Source organism: Bombus impatiens, unplaced genomic scaffold (assembly GCF_000188095.3).
Source record: "Bombus impatiens unplaced genomic scaffold, BIMP_2.2 scf_0142, whole genome shotgun sequence".
Lineage (NCBI taxonomy): Eukaryota > Metazoa > Arthropoda > Insecta > Hymenoptera > Apidae > Bombus > Bombus impatiens.
The window spans coordinates 2,880,983-2,892,486 of record NT_176561.1 but is presented as its reverse complement, the minus strand read 5'-3'; the positions used below and the strand labels follow the sequence as shown (position 1 = coordinate 2,892,486).

The window sequence follows — 11,504 nt, the reverse complement described above, 5'->3', positions numbered from 1 at the left end:
AAACGCCCCGTCGCCGCTTGCCACGAAAAAACGTATGGTTGTCTGTCACAATCTTAAACCCCCTTGCTCCTCGTTATTTTTCGCGCACCGTGCTTGCACACTGAATTAACCACTTGTCCTCGACCAGCCGCGATTCGAAAAAAAAAAAGTACTCTGTGCGGATGGAAAAAGCTTCGTGTCCGTCCGAACTTTGAACCAGGCTTCGAATCGGAACGTGACTAAAGAAACTTGTATAACGATATCTGTGTGATTCATAAGTTGAAAAACATGGACTCCGCGGAAACAGCAGTTTTACAAGCATTCTGCACTCAATTGGGAGGAATTAACAAAGAGCTACGAGGATTCTGCCTGAGTGTCGCGTGTCTGTTACATTAACTTGTCTTTTTTGTAAGTCGACGTGACTATGGAATTTTTTTTATTATAATTCAATAATTTAATATGTATCTATTTTTTCATAGAGAAAATATAATACTTTATATATGATACTTATAAATGTTTCTAACATTTTCCTACTGTAATTCGATAATTTCATTAAATATGTGCTCGTTAACTTTCACGTAAATAATATTTTTGTTTCTATGATAAAATACATATCCCTAGATCCGTAAGCTACAATTTTATTTCTGAAGGAGTGGAAAATATAAGAACACGTCGTTATGTTTGGCTTTGCGATTATCGATTCTATATTAAGGCGAAGCTGAATCTTTGTTCTACGCAAATTCTTAATTAACTTCCATTGTTATAAGTACAGTAAATATTGACATTAATATTTACGATTTATACCTACACATTCGAACTTTTATAATTAGAAAAACACTTCAGATGTCTAAAAAATATGTACTTCGGATTATTTGTAATGACAACGTGATAAATTGATCGTCTATCCTCAAGATAGAAAGAAACTGATCGGAAAGATTTATCGATTCTTGACAGATTTATGGAAATTGAAAAATTGATATAAATTATTATCGCAGATCGTTCTGTCGATTAGAAATTGTACATATACGCCTGTACGCGTTATATACGTTATTTTATCTGGAATATCGAGCAATGGCTGCTCAAAGATCAGGCACTCAGATTGCATTATGCAATGTGGCTATAGTCCATAAAGGGAGCTGGTGGACCGCTCCGTAGCAGGAAGTGTGTTTTAAGTTGCAGTGCGTTTCGTGCGAGCATGAATCATTTGGCGGCTCAAATGACTCGGCTGTTACGTTATTTTCTTATTTAACGCTTAGGACAATGAATGCCTTACGAATCATTCGAAAACTTTGAGCCGAATACTGTGTTCTTAAACGTACATACCATTTCATTGAAATAATTTATAAAATAACTTTATTCTGCTCTGATAATAAAAATATATTTGCAATAGTTATTTTTAGCTCTCTAAAAAACTATCAGATACTTTACATGCCACAATTTATTATTACAAATTAAAATAAACAACGAAAATGTAAATCCGTCTGCGAGTCAGAATATTCTAATTTTTAAAGCAAGTTCTTTTGTGATATTTCTTTTTACGTAAGGCCATTTACAGAAAAGATTCGCCTAATGAAACGATTCCTTTGATAGATAACTACGAAGAATCGATTGCGCGTTTAGAATCAGCAAATTAAATCCGCAGATTGCATTGGTTCTAGCGGAGACTCCCTACGAAGACTCGTAGCCAATCTCGCTCGATAAATACGTAATATAAGGTCATGGATGTTAATACGTCATGTTACTCACCGCAAGATGTAAGCATTAACAGAACTGTTTGTACACAAGTTCGTCAGTCAGGCGTTTAACGAATGTAGAAGGTTAGAGAGTTCTCTATGCTCGTGAATAAAATAGAATTATTCCGGAAAATAATTTATTCCGCGATTAAGAATTTTGGAAGAAGGTTTATTGTTACAAATAACAAACCGCTTGAGAGAATTGTTATTCTTGAACATTAGAACACATTATTATAGATTACTGCACTATTATATCACAAGAACTTGGAAATAAAAAAAAATCTTCTAGATAAATACGAATTTTATATATTGTTTCATCTACTTGGTTCATTATTAAGAAAAATACGCTTGTAACATTTTTTATCGAAAATTAAACAACTGTAAATCATTATCTTTTAACACCATTCAAATATCCTGAGTTGTTCAACATTTTCTCATCCGCATAAATTTACTAGCAGCTCTAACCAGTAACCGACGTTTTTTGGTAAAATATTTCAAGTTCGTAGGTTTCACGTAAAGGATCACAGCAACACTAACACCAACGTCGTGTCACCGGACACTAAACACTTGGCCTGCAGCTAACAACACGTCCATGTCACTGGACATGTCACGTGAAACTGTTAGAAAAAAAGACAGTATTTCCTAATTCCTCCGAATAATAACGATATATGTAAATATATTTGACATACTATTTTTAACTAATAATGCCAACTTCCTAATATATTTGCTACAAATACGAAATAAATTCGTTAGGAGTATTCCATCTAAAATATGTTCTACCATAGATACTCTTTCAACCATAGTGCACTTTAGCTATAATCACATTCCGAATTTGGCCACGTAGCATGAGAGCAATTCCATCGGCTAATTTCGAACGACCACAACCCCCTACGAAACTGCCAGGTAAAATCGTGTTACGTCCCGTCATCTGGTAGGAGCTGAATTCCATCCCTCGGCCGGGACAGCCACTAGCGGTGCAAACATCATAGATCGGACAACAATAACCTTAAGGAATTTCTCGATTTGACTTCTATGTTGCAGCAATTGAGGGCCCTGAAGTTAAAGTAAAAAACGATATTTAGTTTATGACCGTGTGAATTAGGATTATTGCGGTCGGACTTATGATGTTTGCATCGCTAGTGGCTGTCCCGACCGAGGGATGGAATTCAACTCTTACCAGATAACGGGACGTAACATCCTTTCCCGTTGAGAGGGCACGGACCAAGATATTGTGAATATAGAGTTAATTAGATCTTCCATTAAACTCCCTCTCGATTGGTTCTACTGGAACGGGTTGGTTTGGGATCGAGATGTTTGACACCTCGATCCAAGATGCTGGTTGCTGTCTTAACCGTGGCCGTCCGGATGATGTCGTTGTCGCGTAATTTTTAGGGTTGGTTGGTGAAAATAAAATATAGTTGAGTCGTAACACAACAATTAACTTTGTTTTAATCAACCTTTATTGTGAATTCACCAATCACAATACAACACGCACTGAATTAGCATAAATCACAATTCACTCCAACCACGTTATGTAAGACTTAGTTACAACAATACATTAAGTACGCGACTTATAAGGGTAGAGACCGATATAGATATGTTGACTATTCTAAGGATACAGAATAAGTGAAGTTTTACCGACGATACTGTGTCTGAGGAAAGCTAGGGGTGGGTGTGTCTAAGGACACGGGACTATCGGATTTGTTGATGACAATTTTGGTTAAGGAAGTGAGGGCAGTAGACACCGTCTCCGATTGGATAATAAGACGGTTGGTGGGCCAGGAAGGGTTTTAGCCGCCCTCGCGAGAAAGTTGCCAACGGAACATATCAGATGTGGAGGAAAGAAAGTACGCGACTTATAAGGGTAGAGACCGATATGGATATGTTGACTATTCTAAGGATACAGAATAAGTGAAGTTTTACTGACGATCCTGTGTCTGAGGAAAGCCAAAGCTAGGGGTGGGTGTGTCTAAGGACACGGGACTATCGGATTTGTTGATGACAATTTTGGTTAAGGAAGTGAGGGCAGTAGACACCGTCTCCGATTGGATAATAAGACGGTTGGTGGGCCAGGAAGGGTTTTAGCCGCCCTCGCGAGAAAGTTGCCAACGGAACATATCAGATGTGGAGGAAAGAAACTTTCTAAGCTAACACGTGGTAGACAATAAACGTAAAGGGAAATCTAAGACAGGAAATACTCGCTTGGTCCGAAGGACCTTAACTATGAAAATGCCAAGGCCCCTGGTGAGCACTTAAGACTATTGAGAGTGCGCGCCAAGGATATGTAGATATCTGGGTGCCATCCTGTCCGTGGTGTGTGGCCTGGTCTCTGATGTGAATTGACGTTACATCGTCGACGTCTAGATAAAGCTTGATGACTCGGCCTAAAGGCCACTGCATTGAGGGCACGTTATCCTCCCTGACGATGATAACTGTGCCTTAGGATTACTGCGGTCCGACCTATGATGTTTGCAAACCTAGTGGCCGTCCCGACCGAGGGAAAGAATTCAGCCCGTATCAGATAACGGGACGTAACAAATCGTTTTCAGGGAACTGAAGAAACTCGAGCACCCGAGAACAATTTTCTAGCGTTCGTAATCTCGAGCAAGAGGGAAATTGAGCTTGCTCGAGCCACGAGTAGGAAACTATCAATTATCATTCTGCGAATCACGTCGAATATCGTAAAGTCAGACGTCTTTTCGACGAATGCCGCCGACAAAGAAGCGAACGTGTATGGCAATGATATATAACCGCGAATTATTCTTATGGTCGATTGAGGGAAGGCCCTGAGTCATTTCAAGAATAAAGGCCATGGAAATATACGAAAATAAATATTTACAGATTTTATACAGGCAATTTAAAAATCCGACGAAAGCCAGCAAATGATCCTATACTATACAAAGACCGCGTTTTTATTCAGTTTTAGAATTAAATATGTATTTTTGCTATCCTCTTGAATATTCTGGGAATGCAGATTGTCATAATTAGCATTAATGGTCGTCATTGAACTTTTCGAAACTTTATATATTTAATACCTATTTTTTAATCCTTAAAATACCTAGTATTTGAATATCAAGTGAAATAATAATCGGAAAACCGAGAAAAATTAAATCTTATAAGGAGGACAATTTCCTTTAGTATTTTACTCGCTATCTTAAGGAGCATCATTAAGATATAAAGGACCGCTGTTACTTCAACCATAAATGCACTTTACGTAAGAGAAGAATTTTAATCTTCAAAAAATTCGAAAGTTTCTCAATCCATTATCCACGAGACAGAAATAAATTAAAGACATCTGCCCTTCCACTGACTGTAGCATTCATAAATGAAGTAAACTTTGCTATAATTAAATATGACCGCGACGAGAGATAAGACTCGCCAGTGATAAAAAGGAAAGGAAGGGAAGAGGTCGAATCTGACGCGGATGTCACTGTTACATTAGCATACTCGATCCGGTTTCGAAAACGCGAGTCAACCTTGACTCTTCGCTGTTCCCTTCTCGCCAATCAAACAGATAAAAAAGAAAGTAAAATGAAGAGGATAAGACAAAAAAGAGAGAGATTCGCTCAAGCAACTGTTCTTTCGCGATTATCCAAGGCGAAATTTCGAACGGAGCCCGTGTGATAACAGCCGTGTTTTTAATGCCGACTCGTAAACGTTCGTTTCGGAATTCGTACCAAACGTTCGACCAAATTACTTCGTTTCTACGTTACTTGACACGCTACAATGATGCACGTGCTATGAACCGCGTGTTCGCAACGATACGCGCGATTCATTCAACCGTGTCCTCGAAACCCTAGTTGTTTGCCATCCATTTGCTGTATTCTGGTTGATATCTCGTGTGCACTCTAGAGCTAGCGTAGAATTTTTGGCTATTCAATCGGAATAGACTTTGTTAAAATAAACCGGGAGGGACAGGGTGGATTTAACCCAATCTACAAAGCCAATAGAGCGAAAGTATTTTCATCGAGGTATTCTTTTTTCTTTTGTTTCTGGAATGAAGAGATACGGTAAATATTAACCTTCTGTAACTAAAACTGCCATCTTTTTTCCTTGATCTGAGATTTAGCAAATAGCAGTTATAATAATGAAATTAATTTAGCGCGAAGAATAGGACGTTGGTGTTTCAATGCAGAGTTTAATCACCGCAAGGGATATTTTGCATTCAGTAACGAACACGTTCTTTGATTACTGAATAATTATGAACTGAATTATTATGTACGAATAAAATATAAGAATTCACGATAAAACTAATCGATATTATGATCAATTTTTTGGACCTTTAACGTTGAAGGAAATACTGGCGGGAGATTAAAAAAATTTGGAACATTTTAAGAACGTAATCCGAAATCGGAAAACCAGCTGGCAAAAAATTCCAAGCGAGTAATCGTCTATTTTTACACGTTGCGATATACTGTTCAATTTTTCACGAGGCGATCACGCCAATAATTACAATTAAGACAACGGAGAATAAGCGGATTATAGGAACGTGGCACATAACAGATAGCTTAGTCATACGCCGTTAATACATAGGTACGCGATCGTTTACGTCCAACACTAGGCGTGTACAACATGTGTAACTTGTGACAAGGCGTTCGATTTTCCGAAGTGTTGCTAGAACCCATAAACCTCCTCGCTATGTTGGTATACTCTTAAGAGGCGAGTCTGCTTGCTCTGATAAGATTTGACCAAGCTGTGTGCGTAGAAGTGCGTATTTTGACGAAATATCGTAAATACGAGAAATGTGGACTAATTGATAGAAAGAACTAATAGAAAAATACCAATCGACTGATATACTTTGCAACCCTTTTTGAAGGGGTTCCTTTATAACTTATAACGCGTTCATTGTGTAGCTATCTCTTATAACTTTTGCTCAGAAATATTTTTATATCTTCATATTGTCACATAATAATATTATTACGTATTTCGTACAACAGTATTCATTTTAACATACCGTTCGTTATCTTGTTTCACTCCTTAAATCTTTTCATCGAAACGAAAAAATTTGAAAATATAATAAAACATTATGAAATATTCGCTCATATAACGATGTTTCTTATTCGTTTATTTCATCGTCCGATTTGAAAGTTCGAACGATCAATTGAGAAAATTATTAAAGTTTTTAAGCTTGACGATTTTATCTGACATGCTTATTGTTGAGTTTGACAACATGACGATAATACCATACGCTCTGATAGGTATCAAATAGAGGCGATAAAGACACAATTACAAGGCGTCGTGTCAATAGGCGTGAGAACAAATTGAATCTTTTAAACGAACGAATTGGCATCGCTCTTTGCATTCGCAGCAAACATTTCCATGATGAAGCTTAGACGTACGTTCAATGAAATAATATAGTCGAATGAGTGATTATTCCTTTCGTTCAATCTTTTATTAAAAATATTCAAGTATCGTGTAACAAGAAGTTTTCTATCTTGTCATACCTAGCGTGTACGTTTTATTATATGTTGTTCTATAGTTGGTTTGAAATACAGTACACGTACGAATCTATACGTACTGACATTAATGTACTTAGAGTCTAGAAAAATATCGATCAATCAGTGGAAACAATGTCCCGTTAGTACATCGTAGAATTTCTAATGAAACGAAAAACAGAGCGGCTCGATATCTTTACGAGATCTCATGGCCACAAACAGTACTCACGACCGCAACCTTGCAAACCTATTATTCTCATCGTTCGATCGTTGTTTACCCTTAAAAACAGGAATGTACGATAGCTTGTAAACGGAGCAGCTCGATCTCCACGAACGCAGTTTCGAACTTTCGATTTTCAAATATTACTTAATTACATATGCCGTTTTCTTCTCTTTTAATTGTAAATAAAATTCATATAATCTCTATAGAATTTATTCCGTACTTTTGTTGCAATGAAGATGTAGAATTTAACGAATGTATACAATGTACTCATTTATACGACGTTTTAACAAAAGTATCGATCAGGATGAAAACGTTTATTATTTCTAATAAGTGTATTCATTTACTGGACAATGCTGTACGCTTGTTCTGGTAGACGTCGAATCTTGTTGCAAGCGAATGAATATTTTACGTTTCAACCTTCTTTTTCTTTTAACCGAGGAAACGGCTTTTGATGTTTTAAGAGAGTCATTAGTATACAATTGACACGAGAAATTGCGTATTCTTTCATATTTTTCTCACGCTTAAGAATTTTTTTTAACGATAGGGAAGTATGATTTGATCGAATGAAATAATCGAAAGGACGTCGCAGGGTTAAATTGCGTTACTCGTGAATATATTGTCTTATGAAACGCATGTACATTGCCTAGTAAATGACACTACACATTTGCCGAATTAACACACATTTGCGAGACAAAATTTACATCAGATCATAATATTTGACTTTCACTGTATGTATTAATTACACCTCAATATTTAAATTGTAAATTTCATTTTAAACTTTGGAAGAATAAAACGCCTAAAATAACTTTGCGAACGTGTGTTAATTCTCTGTAGCACGCTAGTGCTTCTAAATCCACCTCAAAGTTCCAACGATACAACGATCACTCACCACAGTCTCTTCCACGAGAAGAAAATCGTGCGTTCGAACAAAGAAGCGAAGAACTGGACCCGAAATCCCCAAGAAACACGACTCGAACTCCGGTAAACTTCGTATACCTCAACACCTGCCCTCGTACCTTTCTCTCCCGTTGGCCTAACTTCTGTTTCAGGTATACGCACGCACACGCGCATGCAGAGGCAACGTAGACGCCTATCGTAGCCGAAAATTGTTGGACGCTGGAACGCCGTGAACGAAGCACAGGTGGTCGTTGATGGAACACGACCAAGGGAGAGAAAGGAGAAACAGTCACGCGACCGTTTCACACCGGCAACAACAAAGTACGTGACCGAACCGCGCGGCTCGCCGTCCCGACAACGACTGACTCTGAACGACGCGAACACGTAATTCGGCCGAACCGGCTCAATGCAATCGGACTGACCACGCTCTTACGTCGACCACTCGTCTCCATTATCACCGTGGGTCGTGCATTGACGTAAATCTTCGTCGCCCGTAGTTGGAAGACACTAGCGACGATGATGGTTAGGTTTCAAGCGCCAGGATATTTGCGAGACACGCAGGATGTACATTCGTGCAAATAAATGGTATGGAATTCATTTTTCATTTGTTGTTTTGATATAGCAGGCAATAGAATAATAAAGCGATTGATATCGATTAACGAAGGGACGCGATTAAAGTTTTGGAATTGGAAGATTTGTAGAAATTTCTAAATTAAAAGTTTGTATATTTTAACAAGTGCAATTAATTTCAATAAGATCGTAAGACGCACGGGGTACAGGATGCAGAAAGGAAGTTTATGGAACTTATTTTGAAGTTAATTCGTGTTTTGGTGTGCGATTGACAATATTGTAATGCGATATGAGAAATGATCATTTCTGATGAATCTTTGAGTTTCAAAATCTTCAAAAGAGATTTGGAGAACGAAATGAAAATATATATATATATGAATAAAAATATATACGATATTCGTATTCTATATGAATATATACGAATAAATATATATATATGAAAATATTTCAAATCGATATATAGATAACAAAAATAAAAATAGTCGTGTTACTTAAATAAAAAAAGATTGAAATGACTTTTATTTGTCTTAGGATGTCGACTTGCAGCTCTTGTAAATTCCAGTTTTCGTTTAACTATATACGATCACTAATCGTCTATGATACAGTACTGCTATCTGTCACATGCTATGGATAAAGTCGATGCATGACATTACCATCGGAGGACTCGGCAACTCTCGATCGATAAATTCTTCGATTCGGTTCCGCTAGATTTTATCATCCATACGAACTCGTGACGAACCAGCATTTCCATATATCATTTTACAATACAGTTATCTGGAGAAATAATAGGAACACGAGCATTTGGAAAATACTATGAACGCATCGAGTAAAACGATTAATAAACAAGCTTACGTTACAGTTATGAAAAAAATATATTCGAACATGTCACATCTGCAATATGATTGAATGACGTACTTTGATTCATGCCACGTAACAAGATCGTGCGTCAATTTTATTAAATATTGTTTTTAAACTTTCAAACCGTATGTTATATTACGAAGGAAAAGAAAGATTACGAGTTGAGATTCGATAAAGAATAGGTATGAAATAACACGCCAAGAATATTACAGCATTTGAAGCATTAAATTTATCCCACAATGACCAACTAGCATAATTCCTTTCCCAGGCCTTGAGAATCGACACGAATTTCACGTCTGATGCGTCGCAAATTACATCGACAGAAACGGCGACTAAACTTCTATAGGAAAAGAAACATTGCTGTACCTCGCACGTTGAACATAGTACTTCTCCAACGAATGTACACGTATAAAGTGAAAATAGTAGCAGACATTAGGCCAATTATTTGGAGCGTAGAGTAATCAGACGCACGAGTATTGCTTTGATACATTTTTCCGTGATGCGCATCGCGTGCCAATAATACCATAATCAAACAGACTGTTACCATGAGCATAGAGGAATTTATGCGTGTCTCCGCGTCTCCACGCGAGCACGTACGCGCGCTCCCCTTCGAATCGCTGAATTTTGTTTCGGTCACGCTTTCTACATGAATCCTGGAAACTCGACATTGTCTCCCACGATTACGCGTAATCACTGCGTTATCTAGGTATCAGCTAAACGCGTGTATGAAGTGAAAATTTCCTTTGGCAAATCGGAATTAGGAAGTGTCGTATGATAAGACGAGTCGATAAATTTTGTTCAGGCTTAATTTTATATATGTCGGAGACGAAAGGACGCCGGAGCCGTCCCTCTGGAACTTCGGGAAAATCCGTAAAATTGCAATTAAAGTTTACAGTCGTGATTAAACAATTTGCCGTCATCCTGCCCAATTCGCGATCGCGAGGAAGCGCGTCAACGGGAGTCGTAAATTCCCGTTACGATTCTAAGAATCGACACCGCGAGTCAATCGATCCCCTGATTTCCGTTAAGATAATAGGGGTGATTGTTGTGGTATAACGCTGCGATTAACAGTGTTATAAAATATATACTTCCAACAACTTTGTACAATAACACAAGGTAGTAATTCCGCCGCTTAAGATACAGGTGACGAAGAAATGGATTGCTCTGATATTAGAGAATCCGGGTAGATATGTAGTCTGACCGAGATTGAATACGGGTAGTTATGTAGTCTTCGAAGAAGTCTTGAGCGTTGAGCGTACTCGAGCTGAACTGAACTATGACTTAGTTGATCTCGTACTCTATTCTAACTCGTACTCGTCCTCGTACTGTTACTGTACTGGGCTGCAACTGAACTGTATTCGTACTGTTTTAGGATTCGAACTGTCCGCTCTTATATACTTACGGAGAAAAGCTCGGTATGTGAGTAAGTATTGAACGAAGGAAGCTGATTCGTTGTTTGTTTTTGTTATGAATTCTTAGAGCAAACAATAAAAAACCTAAGGACCTTTTAAGTACCGGCTATAAACCGAAAATACTTGCAGGATGAATGGTTTGGCAAGCTAATAAGATTCAGTTTATGGCGGGGCCTTAGGTTTGTTGAGGGTGTACATAACAGTCCGCGGACCCTTAACGACCCAATACCGAAGGACGTCGCACGGTTCCAATCACGCGACGTAACAATATATATAATATAATCGAAGCTGCCTAATCTTCTATGATTCAAGTCATCCATTAAACTTCATCGAATTGTCCTAAATTTCTTCCAATCCATCGAACGAATCTGTCGAAACGATTTAAAGCGCGTCACAA

General features: G+C 37.9%; 1 protein-coding gene across 6 annotated transcripts in view; it reads right to left on the bottom strand.

The window, feature by feature from the left end:
* LOC100743971 (ral guanine nucleotide dissociation stimulator) overlaps positions 1-11,504 on the bottom strand; it is a 43,745-nt gene that overhangs the window by 19,823 nt on the left and 12,418 nt on the right. The window contains exon 1 of one of the 6 annotated variants that reach the window (XM_024365619.2): positions 8,260-8,704. The exons of 3 other annotated variants lie outside the window; for them this stretch is intronic. In XM_024365619.2, the coding sequence (XP_024221387.1) occupies positions 8,260-8,441 (182 nt within the window). In that variant the 5' untranslated portion in view covers positions 8,442-8,704. Of the gene's footprint in view, positions 1-8,259; positions 8,705-11,504 lie in introns of those variants that run through there. 2 more of the 6 variants (XM_003487135.4, XM_012382110.3) reach the window with 2 other exon arrangements.